Below are 20,719 nucleotides of genomic sequence, written 5' to 3' on the forward strand. Positions count from 1 at the left end.
CAGTTTGACAGGTAATAAGCCAGACTCCTCTCCCAGAGCCCATCGAATGATGCCTCCTTTCCTCCTGGCTAAGACTGACAACACCTCAGTGAACCGAGCCTCCAGAACTGGTAGGTACAAATACGAGTCCAATATAAAACAAAATGTCAACTTTTGCCAGCTGCTGGTTGAAAGCAACAGAGCACAGCACAAATTCTGTGGCTCTGAAGATGGGAATGTCTGATGGTTTATTCATCACTTTTGTCCAGAGTGAAATACCTCAAAAATTATTTTAAAGATTGCCATGATATTTTACACAGGCATTCATTATTCACGCAGGATGAAGCCTACTTTCTTTAGCATCACCATTACAGAGTTGAACATTTAGCAAAAGTTAGTGATAAATAATACATGAACCACAAGTTCCCTGTGTGTTTCCTGCCCATGGTTAACATCTGGGTAACATAATAAAACACCATAAATACATCAAGACTTTCTGAGTGCTAGTGCCGGCTGCATGCAGCTTGTGCCCTTTTTATTTTTTCACCTCTGCTACTCAATCACTGACATGAACAATAAAAACAATAAATTAATTAAAATATTTAAGTATAAAGGGGCTGACTAAACCAAGGACTGTATTTTCAGGTTTAAAATATATCACGACAGTAAAGTGGCTTGTGATCTGAATCGTAGTTCAATAAAAGTTTACTCTACTCTACAAAAATATTTGTCATTATTTGCATATTAAATATGTGTGTTTTCTCTACCTGAATTTCATTGAGGGTCCAGATTATGATGGGAATGTGCCATAAAGTGTATTTTTACCATTTGCTTACCAGGAGCAAAAAAATGTTTAGTTCATGTCTAAACTAGCTAACTGTGTACGCAGATGACAACAAGGCGCTGTGGGGCATCAACATCATGAAGAAGGCTAAGAAGCCAGGCAGTCCAAAGGCTTTCGGTGTGCGACTGGAGGACTGTCAGCCTGCTGTCAACCATAAAGTAAGCCTCCAGTGTTTTATGATGTGGCTCCACTTCCAACAGCATGAATCATAGCATAAAAATAACTTGAATTGTACTTATGTCCAAAAAACACGTCATTTGTAGACAAAATGATAACACTGACCACAGAGTTGATGCTTAACATGTAACAAATAATGAATAACTGACTAAAAGAAGTGGAGCAAAGGTCCAAACTGACTGTCAGTTTTCACTTAAAATGGGTTTGCAGATTAATGTGTTTTCTATAGGCTAAACAAAACAAATCCCCTGCTTTTCTGGGTTCCATTTTTTGCTATTTTGGCTATTCACACTAGTAACATATATAATTGAAAAAAAAACTTGTCTAGTTCTATTGATCTATTTGAAAACCAGGGGGCAAACGGCGAGCGGATCTTAAGTTGCATAAAATGTTGCAAAAACAAAAGCTAGCAAGGCTGTCTTGTAAAACTGAATCTGTTCGTTTCAAGTGATGTCACATGCCTAAAGATCCCTTCAGGCCACTGCTGTCAGTTTGAATGTTGGAATGCAGGGGATATTAGAAACCATCTGCTCTGGTTTATTCAAAACTGAAGCATATTTATTAAACTAGTATCAATTTTGGATCAGTTAAAGTGGAATTTACAAAAACACTCTGTCATATTAATAGATGCTAAAACAAACAGCACACAATTAATCATATTAGATAAATTGATCCAAGCAATTGCGTAGAATAATAGGGGAGCTCTGTCTGCATGTCTCTTTGCTGAATGTTAAGTGTGTTATTGTCTCAAGTAGTCGTCTGTCTTTGTTTGATTTCCATGTACAGAATAGAAAAAAACACAGCACTGTACCATATTGCTTGAACTTATTTCCTCCTTTCTCCTTGTCTCTCATTTTCATCCCTTTTGTTGCTTCTTCCATTCTATTCTACGCCCGTTCCTGCTTCTCTTCCACCACGCTTACTTCCCTCTTCCTGCATTTCATCAATTCCTCTTCATTGCTCTCTGCGTCGTCATTTTACCCTCCATGTCTTCATAGTTTGTCCCTCTGATCGTGGAGATGTGCTGTGGCGTGGTGGAGGCATCAGGTCTGGAGTACACCGGTATCTACCGGGTGCCAGGGAACAATGCCATGGTGTCGAACCTGCAGGAGCATCTCAACAAGGGCATGGACATCAACACTGCTGAGGAGGTGTGCAGGATACATGGTTACATCGGAATATTCCACAGAGTTTTAAAAACACTATCTTTTCAAAGCTGTTTGGTAATAGAAGTCTAATAGTATCTCATACTCAGAATAATTTTGTCAGATCATGTGTGTTATTTTTACAAGTCTGCATAGAAATAGTAACCCCTCACTCTTTCTGTTTTCACAGAGATGGCAGGACCTTAATGTAATCAGCAGCCTGCTCAAATCCTTCTTCCGAAAACTGCCCGAGCCGCTGTTTACTGATGGTATGACCATTCATTTGCTTACTGTTAAGTGTAGAATGAATCACAATGAACATATAATATAAAAGTGCGGCTGCCACTGGATTATTTTCTCACTTTGGATACAATTTACAAGATTTTTCCTTCTTTGTCTGTAGACAAATACAATGATTTCATTGATGCCAACCGGATAGAAGACGCAGAGGACAGACTGAAGACTATGAAGAAACTGGTATGTGTCAAAGCATAGCATAACAAAGATCAATTAATATTGTCTGCCATTCATTAATTTTAAAATCTGATTTAATCTTTGCTGCACCAATTCCTTGCTTCCTGTCCTTTGTCAAGATCCATGACCTCCCAGATCACTACTATCACACCCTCAAGTTCCTGGTGGGCCACCTTAAGAAGGTGGCAGATCACTCTGAAAAGAATAAGGTAACACTCTGAATTAGCAGTTAGGTTTTTGTGTTTGGACACATGTTGTCATTAACGGAGACAGATATGAACATAATTTTGATGTTATTTCCAGATGGAGCCAAGAAATCTGGCTCTGGTGTTTGGTCCCACTCTGGTGAGGACATCAGAGGACAATATGACTGATATGGTAACCCATATGCCCGACCGCTACAAAATAGTGGAGACGCTTATCTTGCACGTAAGAACTAGCAGTGGCACCATTCTTTATGAGTTAGTTGTGTGTTTTGTCTTATCATCATCCACTGATGCCGTGTTTTGCTACTTCAACAGCATGACTGGTTCTTCAGTAATGGACAGTTTGATAAAGAAGAGAAGGTATGTTAGATCGCAGCAGTGGCTTTGGTATTGTCAAAAGAGCTGAATACAGGGATGGTTTTGTTCTCATGTCCTCATTTGTACTTGTATTTTGGGTATGGTTGTGTATTTCTGGTTGTGTGCAAATGTGTGTGTCTAGGCCCCAGAGGATAAGCGGGAGATGCAGCCTGTGCCCAACATTGACCATCTGCTATCTAACATCGGCAGGCCGGGCATGCCAGGAGAGGCCTCAGGTGAGGAATAGTCATGATAGAAGATGATAGATAGTCGTGATAGTCATGATAGAAGATCAGAAGTCATAATCAAATCTGTGAAATTTATGCAAATGTTATCTTCATCTATGTAAAACATTCAGAACAGCTAGCACCGACCCACCATGTCTCGTAATCCCACTTTGTACTTCCAGAGGTGATAGTCTGATAGTATTGTCTGTATGTATGAGAGCCGTTTGCTACATGGCACAAGCTCTAATCTTTTTAACTCTAATGAATAAACAAAACAAACTCACAAAGTTTCAAGAAAGCAAATATTTTTAGACCTATTACACATTCTGATATCTGGTTTCTCTCTTTTACCAAACTAAAACAAGCTTAATTTGCTTGTTACACACTTCATTCAAAATCTGCAGAAGCAGTAGAATCCCCTCTGGTCAGAGGCTTGGTCCCAGAAAAGCCTGCTATCATATACAAGGACAAGACGTGATATCCATGAAAATGGGAAAAAGAGCAGACTCTTGGACAATCTTTCTTTAAAAGCATTCTTAGTGTTGCACTCATTTGTACACACAAAAATTAGTTCAGTTCAGAAGTTCAGACCCTGTCTACTCTCTCAAGTCTGCAGACCTGGCCATTCATTGCTGAAAGTTTGGTGAACTATCAGATTCACAATTCACAATGTGTAGGAGGAGGGGGTTTCAGATGCTATTCAGTTATCTATCCGCTCCAGTTGATGCATACTAACCCCTTAAGCCCCAAAATGCTACCCTTTAATGACCTTATCATGTGAGATTTGCCTAAGTGTCTGTCCTTCTTTGTAGATTCCTATACCTCTCCAGCTATGTTTCTGTCCGTATATAATCATGACGTTTCCTTCTTTTTCTCAATTTCTCTTTTTTTCTGGACCTTTCTGCACTTTTTCTCTGTAGCTGAGACAGTGGATCAGCCTCTTCGGTAGGACCAGGTCTTCCGCCTTGTGTGTTTGTCTTGGGTGTTTCCATTGCATTGCATGGGATTCTTTTACCCGTTAATTTTCTTTCCACCAGTCTTGGTTTCCCTTGCTGATGTTAAAGGTGAACTCTAGCCATTTTAAATCTGAAAGTAAAAGCAGGAAAACCTGTGATTGTTTGCTTGATTTTAAAGAAAAATCCTCTGATAATGGCTAGAGATCTCCCGAAATGTTGCAGTACTGGTAGTGTGTGCTGTGATTAGCCAGTTACCACACCGTTGTACCATTTACACTACCACCACTTGTGCAGTGATGACAGCAGTTCTCATCCATATTTTGTTCATTTCTAATAGATTCCACCACCAGCGATTCAGTTAAGTCAAAGGTGAGTAAGAAATATCTTTCTTGTATTTTAACTCTCAGAATAGGATCATGGATTCTGGAATATTTGACTGAAATTTGAACCTTTCAGGTTTCTTTAGGCTCCAAGAAGGACCTGAATGCCAGGGACTTCCTGCCCATGTCCATCATCTCTGCCGTGACCCGTAAACGTAAAAAATGCCTCAGTACCCACCTGCAGGGCAGCAGCACTGATGAAGACTCTGAACATGAGCCAGTCAAAGCCAGTAACTATGGGGGAGAAGAAGGAGGTGAAGGGGAAGAAGAAGATAATAGAGGAGAGGAACAAGTAGTCAAGGGAGAACATACGGTTCCTAAAAAAGAAAAAAGGGATGAAAAGGAAAATGGGTTGAAAGCTGGAGAGACCAGAGAAGGAGAAGATTCATTTGCAGAAGAAAAAGAGGCTAAAAAGGATGTGGCAAATGGAACAGGCAATGGCATAAAAGAATTTGAAGGGGACAGTAGGCAGAGACCACCCTTGTCAGGAAATGCTCCACAATTTCGTACAAAAAGTTTCCTTCGCTCACACCATCAGATCCATGCCACATGCCCAAGACACCCAAATGTGACTAATCCTCCTTCCCATTTAAAGCCTCAGAATCTGGCAAGAGGATGTCCCCCAGTCCCTTTCTGGATCTGCCCCACCAAGCTTCCCAATCTCCACCACGCTTCCAGCTTTCACAGGACCCAGCAGCCAGACTGGAACCAGTCGGCACCAGTCCGCTACAGGAAGAACAGAGGTGGGAGGACAAGGGCAATGTCCATGAATCTGGACCTTGAGCTGGGCATGAGTGAAGACAGAGTCAGAGGATGGAGAGCAGAGAGGGTAGAGGTGATCAGAGTTGTTGAGGGAACACAAGGTAAGCATGGATGTGCTGGGGTTGCCCAGGGATCAGTTGTGGGTCCTGGATCAATTCAGCAAATAGATCCCCTACCACGTCTTGCCCAGGAGGCTCCCATTCTCTCCTCCTCCTCAGAAAGGATAGATCAGAGCTCCCCGGGATCTTCCACTGTGGTACTGAGGAGATCGGCCCTTGACCCAAGGGATAAGACAAGAGGGTGGCGACGTCACACGGTCATAGTTTAACCTGACTGTTTTATCTACTAATGCAGTACAAAGTACTTGTCCTATACTCGTGAACACTGAATCGCTTGTGTCACTGCTTCTAAAACGAAGTGTCTGTCATGTTGCTTTAGGGATCTTAAGTTGGAGACGAGATCTCATGGTAAAGGAATTCTTTGACATTGTATGCAGTTGTAGAGTTTCATTCCAAAATGACATAAACACCATTTCAAAATGTGACACTCACTCTTACAAATTCTACCATTCAACTACTTTTGGAACTATTCATCTTAATTTCTTTTCTTAAAAAATAACTCTAGATGTTATTGTCCATGTCCTTATATATTTTGCAAAGAACATTAGGGTTGCACAAAGGGAACTGGTATTTCCCACAAGATGTCACCAAAATCTGATCGTGTTTCCCAGGAAAATTATCTTGTGATTTTTAGGTTTTGTGTTCATAGACTATGCTTCCACACATTTGTTGTAGATATAGTCCAGTCAAACCAAAAAGTAGCAAAGTGAAGATCTTGAGTCCTTTTGAAATAGGTAGCAAGCTAGCAAGTCTCAGTTAGTCAGTCACAATAGCTCTCTGATTGCTAATTGACCATTAGCTTGGTTGCTAATAGGAAAATAAGTTTACAGCTTGTAGCCATCTACAGACCACTCCTTTTTTGTGGAGCATTTTACACCTGTAGAAGAAGTTAGTTGCTGCTATTGAAAGTGGAATTACTGTTCTGGATTTCTCCAATGGTCAGCAGTACCAAGACAATTTGCCATTGGTGAGCAGTGTAAATTCAAGTACTGCAGTTTCGCCGATTGCAACAATTCCATTGAAATGAATTGATTTTGCTTCGAAATGTTGCCATTTTTGCATGCTGTTGTGACTGGGCCTTTACAGCAAATATAACTAGAAACACGTTTCTTTATGGTTTTAATTCATTAACTTTCTGTTCTAATGTGCAGTTACATGTTGCATTTACAGTTCAGCAATGTGTCAAAATATTCTTTTTCTTCTAAGTGGAAAAAGCAGAGGGTAAAATCTGTAAATTGCAATAATAATCCAACATACAGAGCTCTATATCAAAAAGAATGGTGGATTGCAGAACAATGTTCAAAATGTGGGACACTGAAGGCAGAAGACAACTAAATGTCAGAGAAAAATGATGCAGCTGATTTAAACACCACAACAGCATGGTTAAACGGCACTGCAACAGTAATATCTTCAGTTCTGCTCTATGATGAGGGTCCACAACAACACTTTATATGATATGATATGCTGAAGAAATAAAATCAAACATGGTAAGTTTAAAATCCACAGTTCTTCTTTTTAAAATCTCCAACTGTCTTAGAGGGCGAAGCCTGCACAAAATAGAAGGTTTTACAGTGTTATTCTTTATACTACCACTTGGTGGTGTCAAAGGTGTTTTAAATCCTACACATACCGGCTTTAACATATTTTTCTAAAATATTTTGGAATGAAACCCTTCAATTCTAAATTTTAGATTAATGAATTGTGATGATAAATAAAAGTAAAATAAAATGAGAGAAAGCCATATTAGACATTTGAAACTCAACTTCAGAGCCCAGCAACTGCTTTTACATCTAACCCTCACCAGCAAAGACTTCTACAGTCATTTCATTGCAAAGTGATTGTGCTGTATGTATGCTGGTGTATTCACCCACAGGTTTTCACCAATGATGTCTTTCACCCACATGGGCAAATATTACATATGCACACTTTCCTGACTACAGCACAGTAGATGAGTTTACTTCTCAGCCCTTTAGAAGCTCTTCCAAAGCCTCCTGTGGATCAATAGGGAACTTCAATGATCCATCGGTGCAGATCGGCTTCCTCTCTCTCTGGATGATGTCACTTGGGCATTATGCCAAAGCTTCCATGGACTAAATAAAAGTGTATGCATGGGGTCAGTGACATATAAAGTTATGCAAACCCTAAGTGTTCAACACAAGCCTATTGTGCTTCCCTTTGAGTATTTGTGTGTGAGAGAAAGTATGTGTGTGTGTGTGTGTGTGTTCAGGGAGGAGGGCCAGAGTTTTGTCAGATTAGAAAAGTGTTTAAGGCAGCTATGTGAAGTCATGCCAAAATTCTTTTTTTTTCTGTTTGGTTAATTGTTTAAATTCAGCAGTATGGAGCCAAGAAAGAACCTTAGGGAACCAGAGCTCTTTGTAAAGCAGTGAGGCTCCATTGTATATCAGTGTTACTAAAAGTCTGTCATGGGAACAGCTGAAAGTGGACGGATAACCTCGTTAAATCCAAAATCACAGTCTTACCTGAGTGATACATTTGCATTTTTTCTTTTCAGTTTCATTGTTTTTGCTCCCTTCCCTGGGGCATAAGTTTTTTTAAGCAGAGTGTAAAAAATGAGTGGAGCAGCTGACTCAAGCCGTACTGCCAACCACTGTCGTCCAACCAGACTCAGTGTTTGTCTTAATCATATCCTGATTCAGTCTGTCCTTCTCTCCATCTGTGCCCTTGCGCATGTACTTTACAGTATGTACGTGGGTGACTGTGCGTGGACCAATTTGTAACAGTTGTACAAAGCCTTGTTAAGTTAACCTGTGTATATAAATATTATACATAATATATTAAATTATTTGTTTTGGAAATGGGGTTGTGTCTATTTATTTTTGACTCAAATATGTCTATGTAGGGAATTCAAATGTGAATGAACCTTCAAGTGTTGCAGCAATCATACCAGGCTGAATGTAGAGACCAGGTCCTCTAGTTTCACAGCAGCATGTGTAAAGCTTGCTGTAATGAGACTGAAAAGGAGAAGCAAATAAAAAAAATAATGTCCCTTTAGCTGCCAGTACATATACTAATGTCACAAGTGTTAAGTTTAAAAGTTTATCTGCAACAGTTCATTCACTCATATTAAACTCCACCTGCTGACACAAACCTGAGGGGACATGCTGGCTCCGTCAGCTCCAACTAAAAGGCCACTCCACTGACTTTACATGTAGAGGTCAGTGGAACCCAGCCTGCGATGTGATGAACTGCATGGCACGGCTGAGCTGGAAATTTTCCAGACATGGCAAGACATGGGAAGTAAAGCATCCCGTGATCTTGAAGCTCGACCGGGGACTCATTTAATTAAGTGGCTGTAACATTAGTTGGCTCACCTCTCATCATTTATATGTGCTATAACATCCCATCCCATCCCATCCGATATTCAGAACGCAGTGAAACATCCACCCCAGCTGACTACGGGCAAGAGCACAGTGAAACATAAAAAGTAGAAATATAGTGATGTTACAGTAAGCTTATACTTGTGCAATTTCAACATACTTTTAATGTATCTTTATGTTATGAGTTAATGTATAGGCCACTTTATTCATATCATACAACGTAACATCACGTTACCATGATGTTACGTTGTACTCAGTTAGTTGATATTATCAGGACTGTTGGTCCGTTGTCCTGTACAGGGAGGTCTTGGGAGCAACGCACCAAGCACAGCAATGTGTACAAATACAAATGAGAACACACAACACAACCATCAACTGCAGTATTGGCTGTCAGTGCAAGCTTACTGTACCATAGTGAAACTTGAGAACTTGTGATAAAAGTCTTCATATTTTCTTATTGACACAACAAACCCTTCTATGCAATATAGACTTTTTTTAATTTGAGCTCATGCTTAAGTATTATATATGACTGTTCACTGCAGGGCAGTTGTGAAAACAGTTCTTCCATCATTTACTGACAACAGTCTCAGTTACACTTGTCATTGCAGCGCACTTAATCATTTGATTGTACCCGGATTCACAACAGATGACTCCAGATGCCTCAAAACAATCTGACTGTGTTTACACTGGCACTGGATACACAAAATTGGACACATAATTACAGTCAGCGATCAGAAGTCGTATTCTAGATGTGAGTAATGTACACAGGAGAGTCTAAGAAACGGAGCACCAGAGCACTGAAAATAATTCCATTGTAAGACTTCAATATTAACAATCAGAGGTCAAGAATCACATCTGAAAGACTACACTGAAATGACAAGTGTAGTCAAGCAGAGACGGTGGATTTCAAAGTGACGGTGACATTATTGCAACAACATGACTTCATCTGTAGATTGACTTCTTCTTCTTCAGTGGAAAGCAGATACTTTGGCTGCATTGTGCTGTTTTTGACACTATTAACATTCTGTCAATTAGCAAATGGAATATGGTGGATTTAGATGCCTCTCCAACTTGGAAATATAACCATATAATCCAAGTTTTTGATTCTGGCCAGTATCTACTTCCTGTTGCCCAACAGAAGCCAGTTGATGAATCCATTGGAATAATTTAAATAAAGATTTATTTGCTGTAGTGAGTGAGAGGATTTCTGGATCCTGAGGTGTAAACACAGCCAGTCATGCTTCTCTCCAAGTGGACAGGAAGTCCACAAGCCGCTCTCCCTCCATTCGGTGAGAGAGGACGAAGCCCCTCCCGTGAATTCTGATTCAGTCCTTTCTGCTGCAGAAATTAAACTTGCTTCGGTGGATTGCTGTAGGTGAATGGTTAAATGTCGTTATCATCTCCCTTCATGAGGGTATGCGACTTCTCTTCTGGGCTTTCCTCAGCAGGTAGACCACACCCTGAGCGACAAATGGCCACAACAGGAAGAGAAGGACAGTCTGGCCTGAGACATCAAATGGCCACCACTGCTCCTCCTGAGAGAAAATTCAAATATGTCATTATTCATCACGAAGAACATGGCAAATACTGCAGTTAAAAGCAGGGAAATCACACATCCGACAGCTGGCTTTCATTAAGTGTGTTTTTACTTTGGCCAACCGTGGCTAAAGCAGAAATGACAAGCAATTACAGGACAATAATGAACCGGAACATATGTAAGATGAACATTAATACAGTATCAAACAACTATTTGCTTTGTAAAGATACAGTGGAGTGATGGCACCCTGAACAGAGAACATTGTGTATGCATGTTGTAATGTTGTATGTATAACCTTTAAAGCCGAAAACCTTGCAGGAACTGAAATGCTAGTGCTTGGTTAGAAATAAAGAGGTACTGGTGCCTCCCTAATACACATAGTGGCTTTAAAGCAGTATGAATTCTTGACTGCCTGACAGTTCTAAATCAAATACTGTCTTCACAATTAGAAAGTTGTTGCACTATTCATTTGGAGTCATGTTTGTGTCCACCTGCTGTTGGTCCTACATTCGCTTCCTTATGTCTCTGTTTTGCCTCTTAGTGACTAAACACTCCGCAATGAGCTAGCATGTATGAGGCCCTGGGTTCAATCCCCGGCATCTCCAAGTTTTCGGGGCAGCCGTGGCCTAGAGGTTGGAGAAGCAGTTTGTGATTAGGGGGTCACTGGTTTGATTCCCCCACCGGACGGGCAGGAAAAATTTGGGTGCGTTGGAGTGATTAATGCGACAAATGCTCCCCCCCTTCATTAGCCGGCTGATGTGCCCTTGAGCAAGGTACTTAACCCCCCCAATATGCTCCCTGGGCGCTTGATGCTGCCCACCACTCCTGTGTGTTGAACTAATCAGAATCAGAAATTCCTTTATTTATCCCTGAAGGGAAATTCTTGAAATGATGGGTCAAATGCAGAAGACAAATTCAGTGTGTGTATGTAAAAATATATATACTGTCAATAAAGCTGATTCTTCTTCTTCTTCTTATAATTCCCCACAAATTTGTAACTGCATGTGATACCTTTCACATTACATTTAGTTTGGTAATATTAAAGTGGAAATGTTTGACAAGTGAGCCAAACTCAAGGTAAAGTACATTTAGTTAGTTCACCACCTAAATGACCGCTCCCGAAGTCCAGAATTAACGATCATTAAATTTAGCAGTGAGTGTGACAATATCTCTGATTTAATATGTTCAGGAACAGCCAGCGTAGTGAGAGACTGTGGAACAAGATGGAACTGTAACTACTGTCCAGCCCATCTGGTGGACATGAGCCCAGATGCTGCTTCTCTCTCACCTGTTGTTGTGCTGCTGCTGCACACTGCAGGCATGGTCTCCATTCTGAACCCAGGCTCTGCCACAAAGAAAACAGCAGTGAGCTTAAAGACCAAGTCTGCTCATGGTCTACATTGTTTTTTTTTTATTGTCAACAAATCCCACGAGTCAAACCAACAATGAATGAATCTAGTGCTGTGCATGTACATGTGTGTGTGTCAAAGTCTGATACATATTGAAACACATGAATGAGTCACACTGTTCACATGTGTGTTCGTGGTCATGAACGAACATGTCACCCAGTACGAGTGACATGTTCGTTCATGACCACGAACACACACACACACACACACACACACATATAGTAGTTTATTTTGACTCAATCTCACATACACTGTCACTGTAAAGTACTAAATGCTGATAAATGTCCAGTAAAAATGGACATCTACATTAATGCTGAACATCAACTGGTTTTTCCTTATAAGAATCCAACACTCTTGCCGCCGGTTGTCATGTGCTTACGTGTGTGGCAGCGAGCCTCTCCACCACCTCCAGCCTCTCCATCACACTCCTCATGTCCTCCCTCAGCCTCCGCAGGGCCACGATGATCTGCTGCTGCAGTTGGGTGTCATGCAGTCTCTCAACCCCGCCCTCTGAACCGTCACCCCCTCCTCGTCCGGCACCACCACCGCCGCCGCCCAAGGCCCCCTGCCTTGGACTGCCCTGAGGAACACCACCTACAGACCATAATAGTTATTTATATCCTAATATGATCAGACAAACAAAGTTTGCTGTGTCATGCCAAAAAGCGGAAAAAGAGATTTAAGATTTCTCTTCTTGTACTGTGGAGCACCAAACTGTTCAATACTCAATAAATCAAAAATAATTGCATAAAAAACATGCATTAAAACAAAAATTAATTAATAATTGCTTTTTCATCTGTTGCTAACGTAGCTGTGTTTTTATAAAAATAACAATTAAACTTGTTATGAAGATGAATTATAATCTAACATTTTTAAGTTTTAATCATTTCTTCTCTTATTTCACAAACATTTATTTCTTCGTGTAATTATCGATTTCTTTATTGCAGCAGCTTACGTTCTCTCCAGTTGTGGTAGGAACCTTCCCGCCCGGTGTCTCGACCCCTTCTGTTGGGACCCTGACCCTTTCCATCCTCCGCCCCTTCTCCACCCTGACCTGCTCCAACCTGCCTGACCTCCAGGCGACCTTCAAGCTGACTCGGAAATGGAGATGACTCCGAGGACACGTGGCCGCTATGAAAACCATTGGACTTGATAACTGGAATCTGCCAAAAGAAATCAATAAATAAACAGATCTTATTTACTGTACATACAACAGAATTCTCCCATTTACACTTTTCATTAACTTTGTGTTCCTTCCCAGTGGAATACTTAAGCACTAAAGTTAATTAAAGCCACATGTGCTGCACCTGCATGTTGGAGGACGTGAGTGAGTCGCACCTTTATGTTGCTGAGTTGCTCCACTGAATCCACGGAGTCACAGAAGATCTCGCTCTCCGAGTCGCTGGTCAACACCAAACCCTCAGACACAACAGAGTCTGCAGGGACACACACACTGCACTTTGTATACATGTTTACACACAGCAAAGTGTTTGGAAAAGATCTGCAATTATCAGTGGACTAATATAGGAATTACAACTTGTGAAACTGGGTACAGGCTGTATTTATAAGAGGTCATCATCACCATCCTCATTCTGACAGCTGTCGTCAGAAACAACAGGAAAACGAGAACAGCATACTGTGAATGTGGCTGGAATACAACTGTACAGATAATGACAGATGGCAGGAGGTTTAAAGGGCTGTGTGTGTGTGTGTGTGTGTGTGTGTGGCTCAAGTTAAGCAGACACTATTCTGAGCGTGTTCTACACAGGAAGAGAGGCCCGTCCGTCACATACCAATAGGGATGGTGTGGGCAGTCAGGTCGAGAACCTCAGACAGGTTGAACTCCTGATCTGACTTTGCACGCTCTGGAAGAGGAGAGTCTTCTACAGGGCCAACCTGCTCCTCATCCTCATCCTTCATCTCTGCTGAGCCGTTAGCGTGGTCACCGCCTTTAAGACCTGTAGTAACGCACGTAGACCTTGTGAGAATCATGATCATAAAAGTCCATTCAGTTACTTACTAGCTGGGTGAAAATGGAGACTGATGTGCAGACCTGAAAACAAACAATGGCACATTATTACTGTACAGAGGCGATAAAGCTAAAATGCTAGCTAAAATTTGAACTGCTCCATAACTGTATTCCTAATATTTTACTAATTTACTTTTTTATCAACTAAGCTTCTTGCTGTCTGGATTTTTCGTCTACCGTTTCACACTCAGCTATACCGTAAATGAGGTCTTAACCTCAATGTACTTCCAAGTAAAATAAAGTAAAACAAAAGTTGAATTAATTAAAGGGAGTGCTGAAGTAAACTGAGATACATAATATGATCTTTTTTTGTACGGACTTGAGTAAATTGTTTTAACAATGTGGTGTTAGAAGAGCAGTGTGTAATGTGTGTGTCCGGGCAGCGTGTGGCTCAGCGAGTGAGAGGATGAGCAACAGCCTCCTTGGCAAGTTAGGATACAGAAAAATACAGACTTCACAGGCCAGATTCAGCCATTAAGTGCAGACGTGCAGTTTGCATGCAGTTATGAGCTTCATGGAGTGAAGAGAGTGGCTGTGGATGAAGCTGAGCAGGAAGAAAAACGTAAGCAGCAAGTTGTCAGTTTAGCAGTAAATGTACTGTGCAGGCTACAGTTTGTCATTCCTGTGTGCTGTTTTCAACTGCTGGAAAGGTGAAGAGTATTAGCTCCAAAGGCTGGGGGGCTGTAGCTCTGGTCTGGAAACTGAGAAGGGAAGGCCATCAGCTGAAATACATTGTTACTGCGGTTATGTAAAGGTAATGTAAGGTGCTGTTAGACTGCTGAATTGTTCATATCACAAGTGCGTGCTGCTTTTTGAGCACAGCAAGTAGAAGGTGGGGGCAGCCCTAGAGGTTGGAGAAGTGGCTTATGATCGGAGGGTCACCAGTTCAATTCCCCCACCGGACGGGCAAGAAAAATTTGGGTGTGGTGGAGTGATTAATGCGAAAAATGCTCCCATCCTCCATTAGCCAGCTGGTGTGCCCTTGAGCAGGGCACTTAACCACCAATATGCTCCCCGGGCGCCTGATGCTGCCCACTGCTCCTGTGTGTGTTTCACTGCATGTAATTTGCCAGGTGTTGCATGTGTGTGTTCAACTAAGGATGGGTCAAATGCAGAAGACAAATTCAGTGTGTGTATGTAAAAATATATATACTGCCAATAAAGCTGATTCTTAATTCTTCTTGGCTGATTCTTAATTCTTAATTAATTCTTAATTCTTCTTAAGATCAAATACTTTTGATTGCAGTAAAAATGTTGAAAGGTTTAACACCAACAAATATGGTTGTTTCATTAGTTAAAAACACTATGTGAATTTTAGCAATGATGACATCTATTTTTTTTAAATAAACTTTGACTTTTGTACTGTCTATATAACTCAAGTTGCAAGCACTAAGCAGTCACACAAGGCGGTTATCAGCTAAGTCAAAGCAGGATTTCCCATCGGAGCTGCTTGCAGCATGTGATGAAATTCCAACCATGAACACATCTAGAGCATATATTATATGATATTAAACAAATATGCAGAAGTTTATTAGTCCAGCCCAAAAAGCAACACAACTGCAGCTGCTAAATGTAGGACATACTTGTGCGGAAAAAATTATTATTTTTTTGAAATTGGTGTATCAATGCATAAATTACTCAGCTTATCAGTGACCCATCATTGGGGCAAGAGAACATGTGGTTTGGATTATATATCTGGATCCCATGAAATAAATGTGTTGTTTAGGTGTATTCTTATGCAGTGTGTCTCAGTTTTATTCTTTCAGCTGCAACCTCTGGGATATCAAACGTACTTAGGAACAAATAAAAAAATAAACATAAAATTCAAAGGAGCATTTTTTGTATCTTTTACATGCACTAAGTTTTAGTTCTCCAGTGAGTCCCTGTTGTAAGACGACACCGGTATAGAAAAGCACGATGGATGTCTGCTCTGAGCTCACGAATCTTTCATAAATTATACTGATATTTTCCAGAGAACTGATTGGTCAGTAGGCGGTGCTTTCATACGTTTCAGTCTGAACCTTTCAGACTTGATGTCACAATCATACTGATGTATGTGGACAGTTCAGGCTTCTCACCGGTCAGTTCATCACAGGTGGAGAACAATGACAGGGCAGCTCTTCTTTCTCATCAAAAATCATCTCAGTAAATGGTCTCACATATTATCACCAGATCTCAGAGCAGTTCTCTCTGCCGGTTAGAGGCCGACGATCGGGGTCACTGACCTTCTCCGAGTGTGAGCAGTGACTCTGGAGGTCGAGGCATGTCATCGATCACCAGGTAGAGTGGCTCAAAGTGGTGGAAGAGAGAGGCCGTCTTCTCATTCATCGGCATGGTGTCGATGACCTGCACAGTCATGGAAACCTTTATTGATCACTGGGCTGCTAATTACAAACCAATGTGTTTGTCTAATCAGACAGCAAGCTGCAGAGAGACTTTATAAAACACTGTTGTTATAAAACAACTTACTTCACATTGTTTCTGTGAGCAGCTAAAAAAAAAATAAAAGAAATAAAGCTAAACATCTCCTCATGGCCTAATGCTTCTGACCTTCACATCAAAATAATTTGTTTAAAAATATTCATTGGAAATATATCAATGAAATGGAGGGTCTCTGTTTTGTTCCGCAGAATTTGGAAGGCAACTTGTGATCGGAAGGTCGCCGGTTTGATTCCCCCACCGGACGGACAGGGAAAATGTGGGTGTGGTCTATTAGCCAGCTGCAAGGCACTTAAGCCCCAATTTGCTCCCCGGGTGCTTGATGCAGCCCACTGCTCCTGTGTGTTTCACTGCATGTTGCATGTGTGTGTGTGTTTCAATCAGTGATGTGTTAAATGCAGAGAAGTAATTTTCCAGTTTGGGATTAATAAAGTAAATTAAAAAAAAATAATAATAATGAAAAAGAAATCAATCTACCTCCTGTGCTACTTTTTTCATCTCATCCACGTATGCTGCCATGGCACTCTCCCTGCTCATCTCTCCCAGGCGGCTCCAGGCATCCCTAACACATATTATAAAACAGAAAAGCAGTCAAAATGTAGTCTGCATGCAGCTGTGACCCAGCTTGCAATGTAAAAACCCATGCTGCTGCTGGAACTGTGTTGTTATTGTCTAATGGTAAAATTCATAAAAACATTACAGTATAAACTGTTCTGTCAGCACAAGACCACTTATCAGAGCAACTTATTACCATGATATACAAGCAGACACAAAGACAGACCATTTGTAACGACCAACTGGGTCCCAGAAGCCAGGTCGAGGCACTGCACAGGGTCCACACACCGCCTGCTTGTAGAGACTGTAGAAACGCAGCATCACCTCATAAGACGGCCGGTAGGAACCTGCAAGGCAACACAGACATGTGAAGTTCGTTTAACTTTCCGCTCAGTTCTCGATTTCCCCCGGAGAAAGGAGAAATGACAGCAGATCACCATCTCAGCTGTCACAAGTGGACAGCGGACGGTTTGCACCTTAGGTCAGAAGACATTTCAAGCTTTGTTCAAAAGTTTGGGTTTATATGTCATAAATCAAAGCAACAACATAAATGACACATAAGACACAATAATACACAATTAATGTGAAAAAAGTTGGTGTATGGAAGACACAATTTCAGAGGTAGTTGTTTCAGTAAAATATAGTCCACACTCTTTCACACTACTCTCCAGTAACAACGTGGTAATTCACAGTGTCCTGCTTACTGGCAAACAGTACATATTCCATGGAATGTTTGGCAGCTGCACTGCAGTTTGACTTGCATGAAGTAATAATAAGTAACATTGCATAATAATACGAGGTGACATTGCAAAGTCCTGCTTTTTTTAAATGGAAAAACATCCAGAAGAAAATGTTTAGATGTTAAGGCTACAATAAGCCACTGTTTTGTTTTTTTTTTTTCATGAAGTTTGTTTTCACACTCTGTCTGCACAAGGGAGCACAGCAGGAATCACAGCTGCACCAACAGGCCAACCGCTCAGAGGCTTCTGAGTAACAGAGTTCAACCCCACAATAATAAAGATTATGAACCGTTTCTACAGCCTAACCAACAACAAGCCTTCTGACACAAGGTGTGTGGGATGACATGACGGCTTTAAAGGTTACATACCATTTTTGGGGAGGTTTTGGATGACATCAACAGCGGCCTGAAAGCGTTTCTGGTGATCAACCATAGGTTCTGCCATAGCTGGGACTGGCATGACACTTTCACTTGGTTAATTGAACTAGAAGGATGAGTGCAGCCCAGAGCTGAGAGAGCACACAAACACAGCTGTAGCAAGAAAAATCCGTTAGGAACAGGAGATAAAAAAAAGCAGCATTACATGGCACACAATTTTTTAAATTCAACACTGAATCCCATTTACCGTTTGTATTTATATCATGCTGCTCTCTTAAATTTACAACACAGGATGTGATGCTTATATAAGGATTTCCCTTACCCACTGTGACCTTAATATTAAATATATCTATCTATAAAATGACATAGACTAGTGTCTTTGTAACGCTGTTCTGGATCTGTCTGGATAGATTTACATTCTGACTTTTTTGTTTTGTTTGTCTTTTGTGGTGAAATTCTAGGGAGCAGAAAGAGGTACAGTACATTTTATCTGAAATCAATCACTTGAAGCACCTTTCTTTTCTTATTTCCTTTGCATAAATGTCACTTAGCTCGTTTTTTTATCATGACTGTCACATGCATCGAGTAATAATCAAAGAAAACATTTAAGTAAAACGAAGAACCATCTGACACAAATGTAATGTGCTTATGCCGCCCACCACTGTGTTTTAGTAGAGGAGATTTGTTGAGTTTATGCAAAGCCTACACGGCGCAATAACTAGTATCACCAAATTACAGCGCTGGTTTCTGATGTTTACGGACTTACTGCGATTTCATGCCGAACTGACGAATTGCCAGTTACTTAACTAAAAGCACACACATAATATTCGACTTCATATTTATACCAAGAAACACCGAATTACCCAGAACATAAAACAAGAATGTGAAGTGAAACATAAAGCTGAGATAGCTAACTTAGCTATCCGAGTTAGATTAGCTTAGCAGTAGTTAGCCAATAACTTGTCTTACCTCACTGGCTGTGTGCCATCACCAGCACTATGTAAACAGGCGACTCGGTCTGTATCAGAGAAAGCACATAGATAAGAAAATGGTCACTGAGCCGAATAAGAATTGCTGTTTTTGCTATTTACCTCTTTACACTGACAGTAAAGTTTATTTGCAAAACTATCCATGGACCTACCTGGGTTGCAACTGACCTGAGCAGGCAACCGGGATGCTTTTGGAGACTACTTCCGTGTCAAATCACGTGACATGTTGTTGACCGCGCCCACTTGATCATTTAAAGGGACACGGCTAATAAATAAATACATACATACATACATACATACATACATACATACATACATACATACATACATACATACATACATAAATCCATGTTCCTGTGGTGTATATGTACCTATTCTGCGTATAGGTTTTTATATAGGAGTTTTTTTTTGGTATATGAAAAAAAGTAATACATGAGGTTTAATGTGCCTCAAGGATAGCCTTGTCAGTATCCTTAAATTCAGTTAAAATTTCTTTTCGTGTTGCTTATTTCTATTTTATCTATTTTATGTCTATGTTATCATAGTTTAAAATTTAACCTAGTTTACTTATTCTCGCTAGATAGTTAAGATGGCCTACAGAAGAAGTTCACATCAACCAGATCCATTAATTCATTAAAGACCCTCTGCAGTCTCTGTATCCCAGCCCACACGGGACACAATAGGCCGATTTGTGCAGAAATCATTATGAAGCACCATTGCCCCAATTACAGCGGACAGTATTAGAGGATAAACTATTTTCAGTTATCAGTCCGTTCATCACTTAGACTGTGGTTTGGATAAAATTAGAGATTAGCAGAGCGAGAAGAGGACGGCTATTTCGCTCCAGACACATGAGCGTCTCCGGTCTATAATCCGTTTATATTCCGTCTGTTGTCAAGTTACCAGATGTAGTACAAAACCCGGATATGTTGAGAGTTTGCATTCAAAACAAAAGCACAAGAACTATAAAAGTGTTACTGAGTTTTACTAACACAACCTAATATTTTTTTGGCAGTAGCCTATTATAAGGAGCAAAGATGAAGAAAAACATAAACCAGACAAATCATAGTATGGTATTGTTCAGAGGCTTGCAGTTTTCTATTGTGGTGGACACTGACAAAAATAACAGGATCTACCCAGTAATCACTTTCAGTAAATAGTATCACATGCAGGACAGGACAGATGTTAGGGAAAGGGGCCCAATCACTTTCAAACAATGACAACATCACACCACAGACCCACATTCAACAAGATTATGTGTTATCTGAGAGACTGCTTTTCTTTGTTAAACGGGATTGTAAAGTAAGCCCTGAACTAAGATTACCATACCTTTCATGACACAGATGAGCTTATGAATATTTCAGACCGAGAACCAAATTTTTCACGAGGAGGACCTAGGTAATACAGTATCAAAAGGTAAAGTAAGCTATGCTGCAAATTAAATTTAGGTACAACTGGTTTGAGATATAAATAAGATTTGATTGAAAGTAAACCTCATTCTGGCCTTGGAAACACTCAGCTAGGAGATAATCTGATGACTACAGTAAACTTCACTACTGAAGAAGGCCATTAGATATGGATGAAGCTCTGAGATAAGCTGGTAAGTGGAACTCAAGTAAAAAAAAATGTGTCATAAAATATGGTTCTTGATATTATTAGACCTATCACAATAATTTTAAT

The 20,719-nt window shown here is 40.5% G+C and overlaps 2 protein-coding genes across 9 annotated transcripts in view; one reads left to right on the plus strand and one right to left on the minus strand.

Annotated features, from left to right (window-relative positions):
• Positions 1 to 8,442, plus strand: part of LOC124052348 (rho GTPase-activating protein 23-like) — a 62,597-nt gene extending 54,155 nt beyond the window's left edge. For all 6 annotated transcript variants that reach the window (XM_046376497.1, XM_046376492.1, XM_046376494.1 and 3 more), the window contains exons 14-24: positions 4 to 110; positions 869 to 981; positions 1,999 to 2,151; positions 2,336 to 2,414; positions 2,549 to 2,622; positions 2,739 to 2,828; positions 2,923 to 3,048; positions 3,141 to 3,185; positions 3,325 to 3,418; positions 4,703 to 4,734; positions 4,822 to 8,442. In XM_046376497.1, coding sequence (XP_046232453.1) covers positions 4 to 110; positions 869 to 981; positions 1,999 to 2,151; positions 2,336 to 2,414; positions 2,549 to 2,622; positions 2,739 to 2,828; positions 2,923 to 3,048; positions 3,141 to 3,185; positions 3,325 to 3,418; positions 4,703 to 4,734; positions 4,822 to 5,835 — 1,927 coding nt within the window. In that variant the 3' untranslated portion in view covers positions 5,836 to 8,442. The remainder of the gene's footprint in view (positions 1 to 3; positions 111 to 868; positions 982 to 1,998; positions 2,152 to 2,335; positions 2,415 to 2,548; positions 2,623 to 2,738; positions 2,829 to 2,922; positions 3,049 to 3,140; positions 3,186 to 3,324; positions 3,419 to 4,702; positions 4,735 to 4,821) is intronic.
• A 1,002-nt stretch (positions 8,443 to 9,444) lies between these two features.
• acbd4 (acyl-CoA binding domain containing 4) lies at positions 9,445 to 19,296 on the minus strand. Of its 3 annotated transcripts, none has more exons than XM_046376498.1 (12): positions 19,192 to 19,296; positions 19,020 to 19,068; positions 18,042 to 18,203; positions 17,160 to 17,280; positions 16,856 to 16,940; positions 16,165 to 16,285; positions 13,704 to 13,868; positions 13,249 to 13,346; positions 12,866 to 13,073; positions 12,290 to 12,504; positions 11,790 to 11,846; positions 9,445 to 10,499 (listed from the first exon to the last, which is right to left on the minus strand). In XM_046376498.1, exons 3-12 carry the CDS (start codon positions 18,130 to 18,132, stop codon positions 10,371 to 10,373), a joined length of 1,290 nt encoding a protein of 429 aa, XP_046232454.1. In that variant the 5' UTR covers positions 18,133 to 18,203; positions 19,020 to 19,068; positions 19,192 to 19,296; the 3' UTR covers positions 9,445 to 10,370. The 3 variants fall into 3 exon arrangements, with proteins under 3 accessions (XP_046232454.1, XP_046232456.1, XP_046232455.1); XM_046376500.1 differs by having other exon boundaries at positions 18,042 to 18,181; positions 19,192 to 19,263; XM_046376499.1 differs by having other exon boundaries at positions 19,208 to 19,230.
• Between the last annotated feature and the right edge of the window lie 1,423 nt (positions 19,297 to 20,719).

This window comes from Scatophagus argus, chromosome 21 (assembly GCF_020382885.2).
Source record: "Scatophagus argus isolate fScaArg1 chromosome 21, fScaArg1.pri, whole genome shotgun sequence".
Taxonomy (NCBI): domain Eukaryota; kingdom Metazoa; phylum Chordata; class Actinopteri; family Scatophagidae; genus Scatophagus; species Scatophagus argus.

Excerpts from the sequence above, each read along its gene's own strand:
- acbd4 (XM_046376498.1), bottom strand. The coding sequence starts at position 18,132 with ATGCCAGTCCCAGCTATGGCAGAACCTATGGTTGATCACCAGAAACGC. Across the intron at positions 16,286-16,855 it reads TGAAAAAAGTAGCACAGGAG|GTCATCGACACCATGCCGAT; the intron begins GTAGATTGATTT and ends ATGACTGTGCAG. Across the intron at positions 13,074-13,248 it reads AGCAACTCAGCAACATAAAG|ATTCCAGTTATCAAGTCCAA; the intron begins GTGCGACTCACT and ends TTCTTTTGGCAG.